Source organism: Gallinula chloropus (assembly GCF_964237585.1).
Source record: "Gallinula chloropus genome assembly, chromosome: 7".
NCBI classification, from domain to species: Eukaryota; Metazoa; Chordata; class Aves; order Gruiformes; family Rallidae; genus Gallinula; species Gallinula chloropus.
In genome coordinates, this window is record NC_140092.1 from 20,770,862 (window position 1) to 20,791,185 (window position 20,324).

Genomic DNA, 20,324 nt, shown 5'->3' on the forward strand with positions numbered 1-20,324 from the left:
ACGCTCCCGCCCCGCCCCTCGCTTCTCCAGCCCGGGGGCGCGCGCGCTGCCGCTCCTTCCTTCCTCCCGCCCACCCGGTCGCTGCGCGGGTCATGGGCGCGCGGCGGTGACGCAATTTACGCGCCGCCGGGGGGGGCGGAGCGCCGCCGTTCGGATCCGGGGCGGGGATCGGAGGGGGCTGGGGCGGCGGCGCTGCCGCGCGCATGCGCGAAGGTGCGAGGCCGGGCTGCGGTGCCACCGGTGCCCCCGCGCCCGCCGGGGGCTGCCGCGGGGAGGATGAACTGGCTGTTCCCCCTCACCAAGGGTGGCGGCTCCTCCTCGGCCGCCGCGCCGCTGCCCGCCCTCACCAGCCTCCAGCAGCAGAAGCAGCGGCAGATCGAGTCCCTGCGCGGCGCCCACGCCTCGTGAGTGGCCGCGGCCGGGCTGGGGGCTATCGCGGGGCGCGGCGAGGGGAAGGCGGCGCCCGCCTGTGTCACCCGCCCGGGCTCGGCACCTCTTGGGACCGCTGTGGCTCCGCGCCGCGGCGTGTCGGGGGGCAGGTGTGCGTCCTCATACACAGCCCCCGGGGCGTGATTTCGCCCCGTCCCCCCGTTCGGTGAGGCCCGGATGGGCCCCTGCAGCCCTCGGCCGGACGCCGGCGGGGCGGGTGGGCAGGAAGCCGAGCTGCCGGCGCTGTAGCCCGGGCCGGCCAAAGCCCGCGGTGCCCCGGGGCCGAAGGGCGCCTCCGGGCGGGAGCGGGGTGCTGCGCGGGGGCGGCCGGGGCGCGGCGTGGCGTGCCGCGGGGTCCCGGCGCGGGTGCGTGGCTGGAGCGCAGCGGGAAGCGGCCCCGCGGCGGGGAGAGGCGCGGGGTGGGAGGTTGTGTTTGGAAACCGAAAGCGAGCTTTGCTACCGGGCGGCGGGGGGAGCCGTCCCCGCTGGCGGGGGCTGGGCGGTCGGGCGCAGGTCGTCGTGCCCGGTTAGAGCTGCCGCCTGGCCGGAAAGCCACCGGAAGGGTTTAGTGGGTTTTAAAGCCTGCGGAGAGGGGCTGGTGGCGTGTGCTGAATGGAACTCTGCTGCTGGAAGCTGGTTGAGGGGGCGCGGCTCTCTAAAAGTCAGGAATCACAGGATCGTAGGGGTTGGGAGGGACCTCCAGAGATCATCGAGTCCAACCTGCCAAAGCAGGGTCCTTAGGACAGATCGCACAGGTGAAACAGCACAGAGGAGCACAGCGATCTCTCGGCAGCCCCGCAGGCTCTACAAACTGTGTTTGGGATGTGGAGCTCTAACAACTGATTGTTCCTTGGTAACTTGCTTTATTTAGATCCTCGCCAGAGGCAGGTGTGTTTTGCTGTTACACAGCCACACTTCTACAGCAAAACACCTTCCTTTACCATGAGATACTCCAGCTTCTCAGTATGCCGATCAGTTTTGCCTAAATTTTAGTCTTTCAAAAGTGTTCATCTTCTAAAAGGAGATCCACACTCCTTATATTTCAAGTTGAATTTTTGGGAACATATAAGCCTGTTGAAGAGGAGTGATAGATGTCTCCAAAGCAATACAGAAGGAGGAAGGAGAATGTTTTCTGTTACGTCAGACTGAGACTAGGAGTGGAAGAGACACTGATTGTATTTCCAAGATTAATAATAATTGCAGATAGCTTGCTATCCTAATATTTTGAATTATCGCACAGGAAACATAAGTATGACAGTATTCCTAAGTTTAAATGTGTTCAGAGCCAATTTTGCAAATGTTTTTGAAAGGCAGGTCCCTTTGCTGAGGAGCTGTGTCTGTGGGTTCGTAGCATCTTATCTAACTAGAAGGTTTTGTTGGACTGGCTTACATTTCTGCCCCCCCCCCCCCCGCCCTTTTTTCTCTGCCAGGGAGATGATCTTAGCCCAGGTCATCAATAAAGATGATCAGTTTTTATCAAAGTCAGCTTGCTGAACTGGTTTACTACCTGTTTGTGCAGGCACCAGTTCAAGCATAGGCAGGGAGGGAGTGGAGCCTCCAGCCAGGAGTGAAGATGAGGGGTAGGGAGGCAGATGGTAGCTGCTCAAATGTAACTGTACAGCCGTGCAGACTGGCCAACCTGACCTCTTTTAACAAGAAGTGTAAAGAAACCGAAAACTAGGCAGGTGAGCAAGTGAATTTTGGCAGAGTGTACAGTTTGCATAAGAGATACTCAGTACTGAAGAAATCTGAGCAACAGGGCCTCAAATTCGGTGCTTTTAAAGTTTCAGAAGTGGAAAGGTTGGTGGCTTTTTGGGTGAGGCTGATGTGCTTACTTATGGAGCCCATAGCAGCGCAGATCTGTGGGACAGGAATGTGTGTTAAGCATTGCGACAGCATTGTTTCATAAGCAGTGATTAAAGAAATGTCTCTAGTTTTTATTTTGTCTGATAAATGTATTTTGTCACTCATTTATGTGTATCCCCAAAATTCTTGGCCTGAGTTAGGTAAGTTTTTGGCTGTGTTAGGTCATAAAAAGCCAGGTATATGTGATGTTAATTTCATTAAAGTAGCTAGTCTTACTTTTTAGGATCTCTCACAAGGTAGGAGCTTGAAATCAAGGTTTTGTGTTTAAAAAACAGTGATGTTATATTTGCTGTTGTTCTAGACAAGGTCAAGAATGTGTCATTTATCCAGTGTACCCTTCCCACTTGGGGACAGGACAAGTGAGTTTATTGTTTCAAGGTTTTGCTTAAAGGAGGTTGTAACAGTTTGAACAGCAAAACAAGATTCTCTCCCCCTGTTCTCCTCTTCCTCTCTAGTTCCTATAGGTTGGGCACGTGAGCAAAACATAATTATATACTCTCCTCAAAAGGAATTTGTAGCAGGCTATTAAAATGCCTGACAGATGATTACGGGGCAGGAATGCGCTTGAGAGATTCCAGGGAGAATCCTTCAGTTAAGAATGAGGAGGTGGTGATTTCGGTGTGTGGTGTATCACAGCAGAGCCCTTAGCTCTTGATTTGAATTCTTCTGTGCTGAAGATAGTGACTGTTTCCTCAGACAGCCCTTAGCTCTTGATTTGAATTCTTCTGTGCTGAAGATAGTGACTGTTTCCTCAGACAGCACGCGATTTCACAGGGAAGCAGCAGGTGCTGGGTTGTCTGCGAGAGGAATAAGGTCGGGCTGCAGAAGGCAAGGCAGATCACTCTGTTTATGTCTTACTCCATTTGTTCCCCAAGCTCTGAAAATGAGTTTTAAATTCCACCTGCAAATACTGCTTTGGGGGGATAAAAAGCACTCCTAGTGGGGACGGATGGAGCAGTGTTTCTGACCGTGGGTGCAAAGAGCCTTTCTAGGAACACACAGCTGCCATTATTCCAAATTGGAGCTGTGTGCCCTCCCTTTATAAGGGAGGAGAATATTGTTAACCAGGTGGAGGAAGGAAGAATACATGGAAGAGGAATCAGTGTGCTTTTTAAGGTTTTTTGATTGAGGCATTATGAGATGAAGCTAATTTCTGCCCTGCTTTCTTTCCCAGTCCCAACTTAGTTATGTTCATATAGTCCAGAAATTCTCCTTCTGCTCCTTTTCATCCTCTGGGATGCCATCTTTCAAAACAACCTTGCTGTGGATACAAATTGTAGAGTACTTTGAGTATTGAAATCATGTTCCTATTAATTCAACTGATTTAAAGAAATTTTTTTCTCAGTTGCTGACCTGTTACAGGAGAAGCAAATTTGGACTCAGTCTCACCAGATTTCTTAAGAGACATATTCTTCACTCAGTGGTTTCAGGGGAAGCCTGTCTTGAGTATCACTGTGTTACAGAGCTTTATATTCTTGCAAGTAACACTTCTCAAGATAATTCTTGGAAAAATACCTGTGCAAGTACATAGAAATTGGTGCGTGTAGAAAAAGCTACTACTAAATAGTAAGCTAATCTATGAAGGAAGAAGACCTAGTATAACCCGTGTTCTAAATATTCATCTGTAGGTAGTGTTGCAGAGCAATATTTAGTTGTGAACCAAGTGTAATGCCTTGGCAAAGTAAAAAAAAAAAATAATCCATTGCTTGTCAAATCTCATACATGATAACAGATTAATCTGCTGGTTTTTGCTTTAGTCTTGATGTTCCATATAGCATTCTGAAGCATATTGTCTTAGCCCAGCATTTTAAATGTTATTCTTACAAAGCTTTTCAAAACAAAACTAAATACAAAAGTCTTAGGTCGTGACTTATTTTAGACTTCAGGTTGTTATATTGACCGTGAACTGGATGCTAACAGTTTCTTCTTCACACAGCATTGCAGAAATTCAGAAAGATGTGGAATATCGGCTGCCATTCACTGTAAACAACTTGACAATTAATATTAACATGTAAGTAGAGTGAGGTATCTCTGCATATCTTGAAAACTGAGATTGTTCTCAAAAAAAGTGGTAATAGATTATAAAGGGCTCCCAATTCATAATTAATTTTGAGAGCTGTAACTTGGATTTGCATTAGTAGTTGTGGTAATGTGAGTGAATCTAGTTCTGCACAAGATGCAGATGCCCAGCTGAAAACAATACTGTTTTGCTGTGCTTAGCTCCTAAGATACCCACATGGTTCTAGTTGAAGGTGAGGAAGCATTTGAGGGTTTCTGATGGCTTTGAATCCCCTACAAGTGAAAATAAACTTAATTAGTAATTTACTAACCTGCTGTAGCTTCTAACTCTTATTACCCAAATGAAGCTTCTGGATCATAACTGAAGCGGTTTATTATAGCATTTCCTATGAACTTAGTTTGAGGGGTGCCTTTGCTCTGACAAATACTGATGGTGTTCTGTTGATAAGATTTTTATTACTTTAACCTGATCATTTGCCTGATATTCTTGCTGGTTATGCTGCATTGTCTTTGGAGTAATATTCTTGATATATTCTTAGTCTGCAGATTTTTCTTTGTCTGTAGACATAATTGCTTTATTGTTACACAACAGTTTTGCCCAGTTCAGTTCTGTGGCAGTCTGGTATTCTAATCTGTCTGATTTTGTAACTGAGTAATCCTTTTGTTTACTTCCTTCACTCCGGATTTCTCCATAACGCTTCTCGCAGAAAAGCAAATTTATATAATAATTAAGAAGCCTTATGCAAACTTTATCATGGGGTGTAGCTGTAGTAATGATTATTCTTGTATTTGCAGCTTGCTTCCACCTCAATTTCCTCAGGAAAAACCAATCATCAGTGTTTTCCCACCTGTGAGACATCATTTAGTGGACAAGCAGGGAGTATATGTGACCAGTCCGTTAATAAGTAATGTATGTACCATTTGTAGCTTCACATATGTCTGGTTAATAGCAGTTTTGATACATGTCACACCAGATTATTGCTAATACTTGTGTCAAAAAAAGAGGGGTCTGAAAACAAAAATTCAGTAGTCTTCTGTATATTACTGTTTATTGTGTTACTGCTATCATTACTGAGTTGAATATTCCATATGCCTAAAACTATTTGAAGTTATATTGACTTAGAAAGTTCCTATTGCTTTTCTTGTTAGTATCAATAGCAAAGTTCTTGTTTCTCTACAGTGTATTCCAAATAAGGGAGAAGACAGCTTTAAGTCTATTTTGTAATGTAGTTCTTTCTACTTTAATTCTATTAGAAAGATGTCAAGGTTTTAACTGTAATATACAGATTTTAATATGCTGTGTCAAGCTCTGTCGTCCCCCCTGCCCGTTTTTTTCTCTGCCAGCAAGGATCTGGTAGATTTTTTTTTTTGAGTGTGTTAGATGTATTTGGAATATAATTAATGCTTTTTGTCACAAATCTTAATTTCCCCCTGCCCTTCTTTGTTTTCCCAAATCTAAGTTGGTAACTAAGGTGGGGGGTTTTGTTTGTTAATCGGAAATGTTTTACTTGATTGATTCTCCATCGTTAATGGAATATGAGAAAGACCTCTAGTTTCTGTGCAGTTCTCTGTGCCTTTATCACTTTATTTGGGTTTTATGTGCCCAGTTTATGTTAGTTGATATGTCTCTGAAATAGTTTCCAGTGCTGCTGTGTGGGTACAGTGCACATTTTGGAACGGTTGGATTCCAGGCATAATTTGTCTTCTGTGGTTTTTGCCTTTGCCAGTTCACAATGCACTCGGATCTTGGAAAAATTGTTCAGAGTTTACTGGATGAGTTTTGGAAGAACCCTCCAGTTCTGGCTCCTAGCTCAACATCATTTCCATAGTAAGTAGCTATGAACATGCTGAATGGAACTGTGTGTATTAGTAAAAAAATAGTAAAAAATCAAGTATTAGGAGGGCAGAAACAGGGACAGTATAGTGGATATATCGGGAGACATAGATTCCCTACCCCTGTACAACTTCATGTGCGTGCTTGATGGCACAATTGAGAAGAAACACTAGATTTCGTTGGAGTTACCCTATCACCATGCTGATATAAGTTTATATGCTTCTGTTTCCTTGGAAAATAATAAATGCTTACATTATTAGATGAAATCTTGAATTTGCTGTGGATCATCGTCTGAGCAGTTGTGTTTCTTCATATTCTGTTCATAATCTCCCAGGCCTAGAGGCAGCTTCTGTTGCACAGCTGTGCAAAAAAAATCCTCCATTTTAAATAATTGTGTTAAATCTGCAGAAGTGGTTTGAGGTATTCCAGCTTTATCAGAACTGTGGTTCTCCTGGCTGACAGCGTGACTGGGTTTAGATGCAGCTGCAGTTGTGAATTTTAAAAAGTCATTCATGTTATTTACAGGTAACTGTGTGTGCTGCCCAAGCTGTTAAATGCTGTACTGTAAATAAGGACTCATATATGACACAGATGCATTTTTCAGGACTTTTAGGTGGAAACAATTAAAATTTATACTCTCATAAATTTTTGAGAAGTGATTTCCTTATAATTAGAGTGTAAGTGTATATTTGGCTGCTCCATGAGAATATAGTTCATGAAATTTTATAGTATGTTGCAGTGTAAGATATAAAGTAGACTTACTACCTTGGAAGTAACTTAGAACAGAAAATGCAAAGTTTATGGTTGATTAAAAATCCAATCTCTGGGCTTGTGTGTGGTCTAGTAAATTATAATTCAAATGATAAGAAAAGTGCTGTAAGCTGATGATTGCTGATGGGTGCATGTGTTTGTTTTTAGCCTTTTCAGCAAGCCAGCTGGAATGCCTCCTTATGCTCCTCAGGGGTTTCCATTCCTTCCTCCATACCCACCTCAAGAAGCAAACAGAACAATGGCAGCCATGCCTGTTGCTGAAGCAGTTCCCCCAAGCTATACCACAGACAAGCCTGCTGCTCCCTCTTACGGCTTGATTCCTGACCTGCCGCTGCCTGTGCCAACAGCAGAAGCTGTGCTCCAGGTCTGTGCGCGGAGTTTTGCTGCTTCAGCTGTCAGACAGTGGGTACAAGTTGCACAGAGAGGGCACTGATGCAAACCTTCACTCTTTTGCTGGTGCTCTGAAAATGAAACTCTCATTCTGGCTTCAGAACGTGAAGGCAGAGCAATGAGTTTGTCTGAGTTTCAGTAAAACCAGTATTACGTTAAACATCATTGAATATGCTCTTTTTGGAGCTGCACTCACCCATAGTGCAGCTGGGATTGTTTCTCCAGCCATAGAAAATTAGATCCTTTACTCTGTGTGGGGTTTCCTGCCCACAATCTATCAGGTGGGAATGAGGAGCAGTCTCTTTGTGTAGAGTTCCTGTTTCTTGTTTTTATGGTTAAAATTGATTCTTGACATGGATCTTTTATGTGTGTACTCAAAAAGTCTGTCTCACTAATGCACTCTGGAGGGTATTCCAAAAAATCCTTCCAAAAACTTTGTGTCTAAATGTGTAGTCTTTATCAAGTCTTGTCATTAGAAATAAAAGTTTTCTTAATCTTGGAAGATACCTTCCTGGCTTTCTAGAATTTTCAATTTGCTGTATTCTATGAAGATAGACTTTTTTTTCCCCCTTGTTTAAAAACTTTAAAGCTTTAAAAACCAAATTAAATAGATAAAAATGTCAGTCTCTCCCTGCTCTCACTTCCCTGAGTTATATACCTCCTGTGTGTTTCCAGGGTCATCCAACTGCTGTCAAATGATGGACACAGCTAGACAGAATTACCTTCCTCCAAAATTGACTCATCTGTTACGACAACAGATCAAACATCCCCAAGTATTTTGTTGCCATGGCTGAGTTGAGATGGTCTCTGTTCAGAGACTAGTGCTACTGTTTCTTACTGCTTTTCCTACTTTTCTTATTCCTGGCAAATATTTATCTCCAGTTTTGGATTAATCAGTTTAAATAGTAAGAAATTGCTCTTCAAAAATCTAAGCATTTCTAAACCTCTGTTTAGGTTGGCCAGAATGGATTTACTTACAAGATGCCTGATGTTCCTGAGACATTTCCAGAACTCGCAGAACTGAGGTAAATTTTTCCATGGTCATTAAAAGGCAATTATTGCTGGTCTGTATCTGACTTTTGTCAGAAGTGTGTATATATCACTGATAGTTTTTGTAGAAATTATAGCTAGAACTGCCACTTAGCAAAACTGTAAGTCAGCCTTTTATTCAAATATGTTGCTTTTTTAGAGGTTTCTCAGCAGGAAAAATACTTCAGAATTCAATGCCAGGAAAAAAAAACACATTTATTTTTAGGTTTCCAACTATCAATGTTGTGCTGTCTTCTGAGGCCTTGCCAGGGGCTTCTTAATCTCTACTAGTAAGTATAATCTTTGAAGGGGGAAAAAGGAGAGGAAATGGACTTGAGACTGGTTTACAAATTACATGATTTTAAGATGGAAAGGACTGTAATGCAGGGTAAACAGTGGACTACTTTGTGAGCTACTCAACACGTGCAGGAGGGTTGGATTACCTAAGTCCAGGTGGTAAATGTGCCAGCTATCTCAGTGCAAATCACTTGCACATCATAACACTTCATAGTACACAGATATTTTCATCAAAGGCATGTTGTCACAATTGAAAAAAAACAAGGTATTAGTTATTGTTCACAGCAACTTGCTCAGGTCTAGTGAGACAGCCCCATAAATCAGAGGAGGCCACAAAGATGATATGAGGGCTGGAGCACCTCTCCTATGAAAACAGGCTGAGAGAGTTGGGCTTGTTCAGCCTGGAGAAGAGATGACTCAGGGGAGACCTTATAGTGACCTTTCACTACCTGATAGGGCCTCCAGGAAAGATGGAGAGGGCCTGTTTACAAGGGCATGGAGTGATAGGACAAGGGATAATGGTTTTAGGCTTCAGTGAGGGTTGATTCAGATTAGATATTAGGGAGAAATTGTTTACTGCGGGGACGGTGAGGTATTGAAAACAGGGTGCCCAGAGGAGCTGTGGCTGTCCCCTCCCTGGCAGGGCTCAAGGCCAGGTTGGATGGGGCTTTGGGCTAGTGGAGGGTGTCCCTGCCCATGGCCGGGGGTTGGAACTAGATGATCTTTGAGGTCCCTTCCAACCCAAACCATTGTATGGTTCTATGAAGTTGTCATGGGGAAGCTGCAGTAAGCACAGCCTTCTAAAAATGCCTTAACATTTTTCATTTGCATTTTACGCTCAGGGAAACTGCTGATCAGTTATCTGGGATTGAACAGATTTCAAATTAGCTATTGATTCTGAAAGGGCTTTAGGAGATTGCCTTCTTTCTGGTGGTGTCATAGTTTAGTGATTGAAAACTGCCCTTTCAAAAAAGGAAAAGGCCTCTAACAAGAAGGACTTTTGGTGGAGGGTTTTTTTTTTGTTTCCCTTGACACCTTCCTAAGAGCCTGTTTAGCTAAATCAGGTCCAAGTTGTAGTAGCATCCTTAATATGTAGCAGAAGGTGAGGGGGTTTGGGGAGCAGAGTAATTTGTTTGTTTAAACAAAGCATTCTACTCATTTGGTCCTTCCAAGAAGATGGATAAAATTTCCATGGTTCTTCTGATGCTAGTTGAGTTAAATCACAAATAGCATTGCAACTGTTCTGAATAGCTCTGTGTAGGTGACAAGGTTTGGTAGCTGGGGGGCTGCACAGGTGGCGTTTTTGAGAAGGGGCCAGGGGCTGCCCTGTGGCAGGCACAGCTGGCTTGGCAGCAGAACCACTGGAGGACAGCTAAGTCGATCAGTGATGCAGGTGGTGCCTCTATGAAAACATGTTTTCATGTACATGCTCTTCTCCACCCCTCCCCTCTGCAGCAAATACTGCAGAGGCAGTGGGGACTGAGGGGAGGGGTGGGAAAGTGACAGAATCCTGTGAACACCAAGGTCGGACAAGAAGAGGGAGGAGGTGCTCCAAGTGCCAGAGCAGATACTCATCTGCTGCCCGTGGAAAAGACCAGGAGTAGAACAGGTGTTTCCCTGTAGCCCATGGAGAGGACTGTATTGGAGCAGCTATCCACACTGTGCTCCATGGGGGACCCTGCACTGCAGCAGGCTCTGATGCCAGGAACTGCAGCTCGTGGAGCAAGACCCATGTTGGAGCAGGGGAGAAGTGTGAGGAGGAAGGAGCAGCAGACAAAACTGTTAGGCATTGACTGCAACACCTACAATTCCCACCCCTCCCACAATGCTTGGAGTAGGGGGAGGTAAAAGAGTTGGGAATGAAGGAGTGAAGTTGAGCCTGAGGGGGAAAGAAGGGGTGAGGTGTTCTAGTTCTTGTCTGTCTGTCTCACCATCTAACTCTTACTATAATTGGCAATAAATCAAATTACATTTCCCAACTTGGGTGTGTTTTGCTTGTGATCATAATTGTTAAGTGATCTCCCTGCCTTTATCTCAACCCACAAGCTTTTGCCCTGTATCCTATTGAGGAGGGGGACTGAAAGAGCTGCTGGGTTCGTGTCGGGTAGCTGGCCAAGATCAACCCACTATAGTAGCATTAAAAACACTTTGTAGGAAGGAAGGCTTGAAATGAGAGATACTTTTTAACACACTGCTCTCTTGAGATCACTGCTGGAGCCCACAGTGCAGGAGAAAGGGGAAAAATAAGTTACCAAGTCCCAGTAAAGGCCTCTAACTTTTGAGTTTTGGCAGAATTGTGTAACTCTCCATGTAATACTGTGAGCTTTAAACCTCCTTTCTTTCTGTTTGTAGTATATCACAGCTGACCACTATGAACGAGCAAGAGGAAGTGTTGCTGGAACAGTTTGTGACTCTACCACAACTGAAGCAAGTCATTAGTGATAGAAATGAGTTAGTGAAAAGCATTGAAGAGCTGGCAAGTAAGATGTCAAAACATTATCAGCTGTGTCTGTGTTCTGCAAACTGAATCCTTTTAAAAAATAGTATTAATAGTGACTTTATTTTACAGAAAAAAACTTGTTGCTGGAGCCTAGTCTAGAGGCAAAAAGACAGACTGTGTTGGATAAAGTAAGTGAAATCTTTCAGAAATATGAGTTGTAAAACTCCCTTTTTTCAGGAGGAAAACATTCTTTTTCTTCTTCCTTCTAGTATGAGCAACTGACACAGATGAGAGCAGCCTTTGAAAAAAAGATGCAAAGACAGCATGAACTTAGTGAGGTATAATCTCTATATCATATTATCCTTTAAGAACACTTTGATAAAACTGAAGATTTTATTTGTATCTTCATTTGTAAAGGATATTCTGATTAAACTCTAATTTGATGGGAAAAAATCCACATCAAATATGAAATATTTAGATGGGATGAAGTAACAAAGAGTTTGAAAGCAAAACACTGTTATGATTGCACTAGGTGTTTTTTTTTGGTTGGTTGGGTGTTGCTATTTTAATGCCATAGTAGAAGCAGGGTTGGAAGAAGTGAGAATGATGAGTATTTAGATAGGCTCTCACATACAATCCTGGCTCAAACCAATGTTAAGAGGAGTGATTTTTAAAGAAGGCTTGTTTAATTAGTGTTACCCTTTTAACATAATCTTATTTAAAAACAAAAAAGTGCTGGATGAAAATGATTAAACCATTGCTTTAGAAACTTAAATTTTGTGATTCACTGGGTCTGCTTACTTTGGACGTGTTATCTGCTGTCAAACTTTGCACATTCCAAAGTGCAAACAGGGTGAAGTCATTACTTCAGAAAGCAGTTTGGAGGAGGAGGATTTCTTAGTGTGTTTACTGGGTTATGCACTCAGGTCTTCCTTATTGGCAAGGCACATCACCTGAGAGTACAATGGTCCATCAAAATAGCATGCGTAACACCTGAATTTCAAAATGCCCAAAAAGTAACAAAATAACAAAAAGACAGCAAACAGAATGATTTCATAGGTGATCTAAATTAATTAAATATTTCCTTACTTGAAACTCAGAGTAGGCTGACTCCTGATGCCTCCTTTCTGAGTGATGCGAGTTGGCTTTAGAGTGGATGGAGGGAGGTAGTTTGCATTGAGAAACTTTCTATTTCTGTAAGAAACCACTTAAAAACAGGACCACAACATTAACTTTTCTTTGTTATATTTACCAATTTAATTTAGTAATGGTTTAGGAGGCTGAGATTTGGGGCACTGCAGCTGGATTTTTGTAATATTTTTTCACCTATATTATGTATGCATGTACTGATGTTCACAGTGCACTACCTGGTTGGTATCTCATGTTATCTTTCAGAGTTCCAGACAAGTCTTTTTACTTGTACTCTGGGTGAATTTTAGTCATCTTTTATTAGAGCAAACTCTTCTTATTTTGCACAAGATTAATTTAATGGGAAATTTCTGATTACATTGCAGTTTTACCATATGTAAGTAAAATATTTTTCATGGGATAGATGAAGCATAGTCCAAGCATCTAAAATCTATAAGTAACTTAGTTTTACAATTCTGGCTCTGTACAGACTCCTGCTGAAGATGCAAATCACATTCTGATTAACTGCTCAAACATATGAGCAGAAAAATAATGAATTTATATGCAATAAAGAGAAATAAGGTTTGGGTTTATAACAGAAGAACTATACTGGTTTAGTTTAGCAGCTCTTCTACTTCTTGAATAGATGCTTTTTCCTTTCCTGTCTTCCTCTCCACAGGGCTATTTACAAGCTGAACAGTAAGCTTTTTTTTACCTTCTTATACCCCCCCAGGTCCACTACTGAGTTTCAAAAGTAAACCTTTTTATTGAAGACACTTGAAATGCTAATACTACTCAGAAATCATGGACTTGAGAGCCTGTCAGATTTCCAAGCTGGATGCTTTCTACAGTGTAGGATAAAAGTTGAAAAGTTTTATGCATTTGTGAGAGTGATTGTGCATCAAGACCTAAACTAGCAATGCTTTTCTCAAAGAGAATATTTTCTAGTTTATGAAGCTATTCTGTTTCTTAAAGGTGAAGCTTCATCTGGTCACTTGAGATTTTATGTAATAACAATGCTCTATTCACATATTCCTTATTTATATAGTCATTTATCTTTCTTCTGGGAAATGTAGTTTTGATGGACAGCTTGATCTTACATAGGAGTTCTTATTTTCTTAGAGTTGCAGTCCAAGTACTCTGCAAGCCAGACTTAAAGTAGCTGCTCATGAAGCTGAAGAGGAATCTGACACTATTGCAGAAGACTTCTTGGAAGGCAAAACAGAAATAGATGACTTTCTTAGTAGTTTCATGGAAAAAAGAACGGTATGTAATGTACAGATCATTCTAATCTGAGAGATACAGAACACATAGTGAGTAAATTTTAAAGTTTGAGCAGTCCTGTGATACAGAAGAGTGCTTTAGTAACCTGCCACAGAAAAAAACTATCTTTAAGTGCTTCAGTCTGTCTAGAATATAATCTGCATTCTGATGGCATGTATTTTTAAGGTGGGAGTACAAAGGTATCCTGGCATTAGACCCTAGTCATGGGTTACTGCAGATATTAACAGGCTCCCCAGGGGTCACAGCATCAAGCTTGACTGGTCCTGTGTGGAGCCAGGGGTTGGACTGGATGATCCTTATGGGATATTCTGTGATTCCATAGTTCTGTGGTGCTTTATCCTATATAGGTGCAGGGAAGTTACCCACATGGCCAGTTTATAAGTTTGGTAAATTGGCATTGAATGACATATTATATGAAGTGAACTTAGTATTTATTAAATAACTTCTTAAGCTAATTATTCTGGTGGTGGCTGCCACCGCTGAGTAACTGAGGTGCAGTAACCACTGTTTTGCTCATGTTGTGACCAGAGCAACTTACCATGTAGTGTACCTTTCTCTAAAGATGCCCAAGAAATGCACTTCATAACACAGGAGAAACGATTCTCTTCTGCAGCTGTTACCAGTACATTCAGCCTGAAGCTTGGAAGGGATGTGGTTCACAGGGCTCTCCTTTTTTAGAAAGAGCCTGTAAAGTAGCATGTGTGATAAAAATTGCCTTTCAGAATTCAATTTCCTGTGTCTTGTCCTGTAGCTCTGCCACTGTAGACGAGCCAAAGAGGAGAAACTCCAACAGGCAATAACAATGCACAGCCAATTTCATGCTCCGCTATAGGTGAGCTGCTGCCTTGGTATTTGTGGTGAAATTGTAACTTCTATTTATTTTTTTCTTTTCAATTTTCTTCATTGCCACACACAAATTGCTAACTGCATATAGATTTCTTACAATGCTTAGTATTCTAATAATGCTTTCTATGAAATTCAATGTGTACTAAACCTGTTGTTAGTTGTATTTAAAACATCACTTCTGGGGGAGTTAAAATATCTAATTATGGAAATTTGTCTTTACAGACTTCCTGCAAACCACGCCTGCCAAGAGAATGAGTGAAAAACCCAATAAAGCACACTTTTTAATAACTATTATTTGCAAATAAGCATTTCATCTTATATGGTTGTATTTATAGAAGAGATTGTATACAGAGATGGGATGGTTTTTGTACAAATTAGAATGTCTCTTTATATTCTCATTGTACTCAAGAATCCTTCTATTGCAATCTTTGCACTAATTTCTTGTATTTATTGTTGATAGTTCTTATATTTAAGTTCCTGCTGCTATACTCCATTCTTCAGAGATTAAATATCTAAACATGTAATTTTGACTAGCTTTTTACATTTTTATAAAAACATAATTCGTATCTTTTGTATTTTGAACTTTAAACATAAATTTGGCTTGATTTGTGGAAGAGTTTGAGATGAGCGGTGATAGGACTTTGGCTACGGAAGAAGTTCACGGTTGGAGATTGGTGGTGGATTCACAAGCTGTCTTTTCTTGAAGCCAAAATGATTAAGAACTTTTTTTTTTTTTCCACTTTTAAGTTATAATGCAAAACTAAGTATAGCCTGTATTGTGGTTTGGGTAAGTAGGCTTTGGTTAAGCAAAGGATGTTTTGGAACACTTCATACTGGAATCAAAATAGAATGCATTATCTCTGCATAGATTTGGTATATTGCTAAGTAGCACTGATGCACTTGATTTTAGGAGTGACTTGGTATCAACCACTGTAATTAAACACAATTTTCCTATAAGAATTTTCTTATTTGTTTTTACTTAAAGGAAAAATAATCAGATCACCTCTCAGTTTCTGTTTTCTGCAATATGGGTATGTTTGTTATCTGAGGACCTCAGAAGCACTTTACAAAAACTAATTCTGAAGCTCTTTGTGAGGTAGCAGTTAATTTTTTGCTAATTTTGTTTAAGGAACAAAAAACCTAATTTGGCAGGAGTTGCATATTAAGGCCAATGGTTGAATTTGGAAGTGAGACTTATTTATGCTCTTTAATCACTGAATCTTGCCTCTGGTGATCTGGCTTTTTTCACGATGGGGATATATCTGGTGAGGATGGATAGGACCAAGTGCAGTGTTCTACAGGAGAATAATGCAGCCCCTAAATACATGCATGTATGTTCTATCTTGCTTTAGGAGAAAGATACATTCTTTTTCCAAACCTTACCAGTGCATTAGGATTTCGTGGAGAGAGTTAAGTACCAGGGGAACATAAGGAATTTTACAGTTCAAAGAGATAAATAAGATAAAGCACTGATTAAGTAATGTGTTAGGAATCGTGCTTCTTTCATGTCGGGAAGCAGTCTGGAGATAAACCTCTTAGCCAAGCCTCTGCCTCTGTGTTACCTAGAGAGGGTCACAGAACATCACAGATTCAAGCCTTGACGTGAAGCACGCCAGTCCAAGCAAGGACTTTTTTCTGTCACTAATCTTCAGCCAATCCTACACATTAAGGTGTTTCTTCTGAACTGGATAAAATTGGGCAACTTTGGAGTTACACATACCACCTAAGTGCAGGGAGTCTGTTCCACAAGCTAGTGATTCTCCAATCAGGGCTTTAGTCAGCTTTGTAGTTCCCTGGTTGTCAGTCTTAAGCTAATCACTTTTAGGGTGAGTAAACAATTCACTGCTGTTTGATGGGATTTTTCCTTGTAAAGCTGGTTCAAATTCTAAGATTAGATGTCCCAAGGAAATAGAACTGTGGTCCAAATCAAAGAAGCTACTTAGGTGCCTGAAAAAATACAGTTTGTAAGTGCCATGGTTAAGCAATAATTATAGAGCATTTTCTTCCAAAAAATATTTCTTCCTACCTGTGCATAATGCTACGTATACATTGATGCAGCAATTCTGCTAGTGTGCTAAGTAAAGCCCTAATGAAAAATGAGATCCTCTAGGTTTCCAAGTGGTTCTGGACTTGGGCCTTCAAGTAGTGTGATTGCTGCTGCTCTGGAGTTGTTAGATCTATGTCATCAACTTTACCTTCTTGACAAACTCCAATGTTTTTTGTGCTGAGTGTACAAGTTTGGGATCTTTCTCTGAGTATCTAGCTAGCAATCGTAAAGACCAGACTCACAGTGCTGTACAGGGATGGATTTTTGGTCTTTCTTCCTTGTAAGCAGAGAAAGGAACAGTTGACCAAGCATGTGGTTCTCTTCCTGCGGTGGGTTAGTATCTTCTTTATACATTTTATAATGGGATAGAACAACAGACTTCTGTCCTCATCTGCCTCTTCATGTTGAGCATTACGTGGTGTATTATGGTGCTTTACTGTGACTGAGCTCCAGCCAGGTCACCTTCAGGGGATTTGCTTCCCAGACTAGTACAAGTTCTCAACAGTTCAGCCTTTCCTCTTGACATTCTTTTTGTGAGCAGACTTACTAATTGAGGACTTCTCCATGGAATCCAGATGGAAGTGGAGGAAAGCTGTGAAGTTTACTGTCACTGCTTGATGCAAGTTCTTAGTACTGTGTTTCTTGTTCAGGGGTATGAAAGTTCTCTTTCCTCCCTTTCTATTCTCTCATATTGTTCCTATTCTTAGGATTTTTCTTGGGTTTTATTAGCCCCTTTTGCAGTAACAAACCCATCCTCTAGCAGAGAAGCACAGAAGTCTGTGCTCAGTAATGGTGTACTGGGTTAGCTACCGGTATGCTGTCACAGATGGGAATGGTCAGCCTGTTTCTGGCCTTTGAAGGACAAGACAACCTGCTGCTGGTTTGCTGTTTTGTTTCTTTTAGTCCTACACTGGTTGTGCCAATGGCAATGTTTTTCCATATAGGTAATCTTCATACTTCTACCAAAAGACTTCATAGAACACTGATAACACTCTGTCAGAGTTGGGGTTTTTGGCTTCTGACATGCCAGTAGTTCACCATTAAATGCATTCCTTACCTTATTTTGCCGCAGTGGCACGTAGGTGTGATGCCAGCTTTAAACAATTCCCTGTGAAGTTTGAGAACAGCAGCTGCTGTTAGACACATAGGCTGAAATATTGTGAAATGTGTCAAGTGAACTCTTAGGCAATCTGGAATCACAGGCTATGGACAGTGACTTGTTTCTGGAAAGCCTTGCACAACATCATGCTCGTGCTGAGGTTTCCTCCAAGTGGAAAAATGCAATAAATGAGCAAGAAATACAAGACTAAGGAAGTAAGTGGCTTGTCTCGGGTGTTGCAGTGATTTGGGGTGGGGGTTGAGGTTGAATTCAGTGGTGTAACTGCTAATTGACTGGGGTTTGTCTAATTGTAATATCTGATCCTACAGCTAATTTTTTTCTGTAGCTGAGTTTAGGCCTCCTGTTATTCCCCAAGTCAAGAGACTACTGACATCCAGAACTGAGTTCTCTGTATAGCAATTGTAACTGATGTTATCCAAGACCAAGAGAAATTTTAAAGTGGAAGTCTGAAATCCAATAGGTTTCACTTTAGGGTGATCCTGTACACAACTGGTGTTAATGGTACGTTCTACTATAGAAGAAAGTTTTCTGAGGTCTCACAGCGTATTTGACATGCTGGCCTTTCTCAAAGACAGGGATTCTCAGGTACATACAGCTATGCCAGCTGCCACTACAAGCAAGAGACTACAATACAGTTAGTTCTAAGCAGTGTCTAATTATCTGCTACAGTCCTGTTGTTTGTTCTGTACTTACTCCTGAACTCTGCCACTTTGCACTTTGACCAGATGTGGAAGTTAGAAATCTTTTAGTCTTGTTTCTGTCCAAGTTCTTATTGCTCCCTTCAAAGACAATCTTTCTAAAAGAAAAGGTAGAAATTCAGGTAAAACTGAACTTTGTTGGCAGAGTTTTAATTAAGTGACTTATCACAGCCTTACTGTGTACACTGTGCTGAACAGTAATTAAGGTGTTGAACCACACATAAAGACTTTGGGGTTTTTAATATATCTTTTAATTGTCTAATGTAACTGGGCATTGCAGGACTTTCTGGGTGGATACAGAATTGTGCTGGAAACATACAGTGTTGTCAGGACAAACCTTTAATCTTTGTGTGTAGTGATTTGAGGTTTTCCTGTTTAACCCTTTCAGCAGCAGCAATTCTTGGAACCACCTTCACTAAAATGGGCTTTAAAAACCCGTATCACGTTGCTGACAGCTGCTTTTTTAAGTGCCATGGTTTGGTCAGATACCTGTAGAGGTCACATTTATATGTAGTAATAAGCCACAAAGAAAGCTTGTATATGGGTAATAAGGGAATAACTTAAAGTATTGTGTTCTGTAGTCTTTGGAAATAGAATAAATTAAGCTGCCAATTAACCTTGGCAACCAGCAGACTTAAAAATGAGTCCTTGCCTGAATTCACTCATAAGGATGCTGGTGGATCTGTAAGGTTTCATTAGCTTCTTTCCAGAATGATTTTTTATTAAAAGACTATTAAATTTTATTTTAAGATTTAACATAATTTGATTTGCTGGCTCCAGGTGCTTTACTGTCAATTTAACCTGAGTGAAGTTGAATGCTTATTTTACCTTTCCTTCTCATCACCCCACTCTCTGGCAATGTTCCTGGCAATGTTTCAGGGCTTGCTGTATGCTTGGCCCTAGATCTTTGGCAGGTTTGCCACTAGTCTTAGTAGTGTGACAAGTTGACCTACTTTTAACTTAACACATCATGTGTTCCTCCTTTTCCAAATGTCTTGTCGGTGACTTACCTGTCCTTGGAGGATGTCTCAGTCACTGTGGTATTTGCCTCTGTCTGCATAAGGGTGACCAGCCATCCTAAAAGCTACACTCAACCTTCAGCCTACGTGCAGAAGCAGCCCATTGCCTCCACTGTGATGTTTGTGAGAAACTTGAGGATCCTGAGGAACAGGGCAGCACTCAAATATAAAATGGAGTTAGCTGGTCGACTGATGAAATGCTTATCTTCATTGCAAAGGCTACCTCCTTGTTGCTGGGGTTTAATTGTTAGTAGTTTGTGTCATCAGACATCTTTCATGCTGTGTAAACTGGTGCTCTGGCTCACTCCTGTCTTCAAAGAACGTGGTTCCCTGCCTTACTGCTAATTTTACAAAGAGCTGTCCTTCCCTGCCTCCCTCCTTTTACTTATTTTTTCTTTTTCCCTCATTTTAATGATATCCCTTGGTCTGAGTTGTACCCTCCAACCTTTTATTTCTCAGCTTTTTGGGATCCATTGCCAATTTACCACCATTGTCTATACCTTGTACAGAGCTACTAATAAAAGCAGCTAGTGAACATGTTTTCTTCCTGTTCTTTAGATGGCGATGTTTTATAGCAAAAACTTAGCTGTCTGCTGCACATTTTCATATTAAAGAACAGCTTGGACCTAGTAAGGCTAAAATTATCCCTCAGAATTCTGTCTGTAATGCTCTTCTAGTCCTTTCTTTCCTGATGTTATGTTCATGAGTGTCCTGTCTGAAATCGCAGTCAGCTGGTGCCAAATCTGTGAGGATTTGTGGCAGAGGGGAGATCCCCACAAGGCTACAAGAAATCACTGTTTGTGGTATGATTTTTCTCATGCTTTTTGTTTTGCATTCCCTAAGAAAATAACAAATAGTACAGGGGTGTAACGTGTCTCTATTTAAACTCACTTGATGGGAGCCTCAGTTTTCTTAGCTTTCAGCTGTGGGTTCAGGTATCAAAGTAGGGAAGGTACAAAATTCCTCTGCTCTCCGAAGTGACCCGTGAGTAAATGGAGAACTAGATTCCCCAGATTTGGAAAGCAAACCTCTGTTTCATCAGCTGGCATGAAAGAACATAACACTAAATGACCTAAGTGTTTATTTGAAAGTGTTTCTCAGGTGGCT

The 20,324-nt window shown here is 41.6% G+C and overlaps 1 protein-coding gene across 1 annotated transcript; it reads left to right on the top strand.

Annotated features, from left to right (window-relative positions):
- The first annotated feature begins 225 nt into the window (after nucleotides 1-225).
- Nucleotides 226-15,293, top strand: VPS37A (VPS37A subunit of ESCRT-I). Its single transcript, XM_084266883.1, has 12 exons — nucleotides 226-404; nucleotides 4,232-4,306; nucleotides 5,110-5,224; nucleotides 6,042-6,142; nucleotides 7,067-7,283; nucleotides 8,264-8,334; nucleotides 10,988-11,115; nucleotides 11,205-11,263; nucleotides 11,345-11,413; nucleotides 13,326-13,469; nucleotides 14,239-14,319; nucleotides 14,556-15,293. Exons 1-11 carry the CDS (start codon nucleotides 277-279, stop codon nucleotides 14,317-14,319), a joined length of 1,188 nt encoding a protein of 395 aa, XP_084123009.1. The 5' UTR covers nucleotides 226-276; the 3' UTR covers nucleotides 14,556-15,293.
- The last annotated feature ends 5,031 nt before the right edge of the window (nucleotides 15,294-20,324 follow it).

What these genes read in the sequence shown, in the direction of transcription:
- VPS37A (XM_084266883.1), top strand. Translation starts at nt 277, where the DNA reads ATGAACTGGCTGTTCCCCCTCACCAAGGGTGGCGGCTCCTCCTCGGCC. An exon ending in CAGCAGAAGCTGTGCTCCAG is followed by an intron (nt 7,284 to 8,263) that starts GTCTGTGCGCGG and finishes ACCTCTGTTTAG; the next exon opens with GTTGGCCAGAATGGATTTAC. An exon ending in GACAGCATGAACTTAGTGAG is followed by an intron (nt 11,414 to 13,325) that starts GTATAATCTCTA and finishes TTATTTTCTTAG; the next exon opens with AGTTGCAGTCCAAGTACTCT.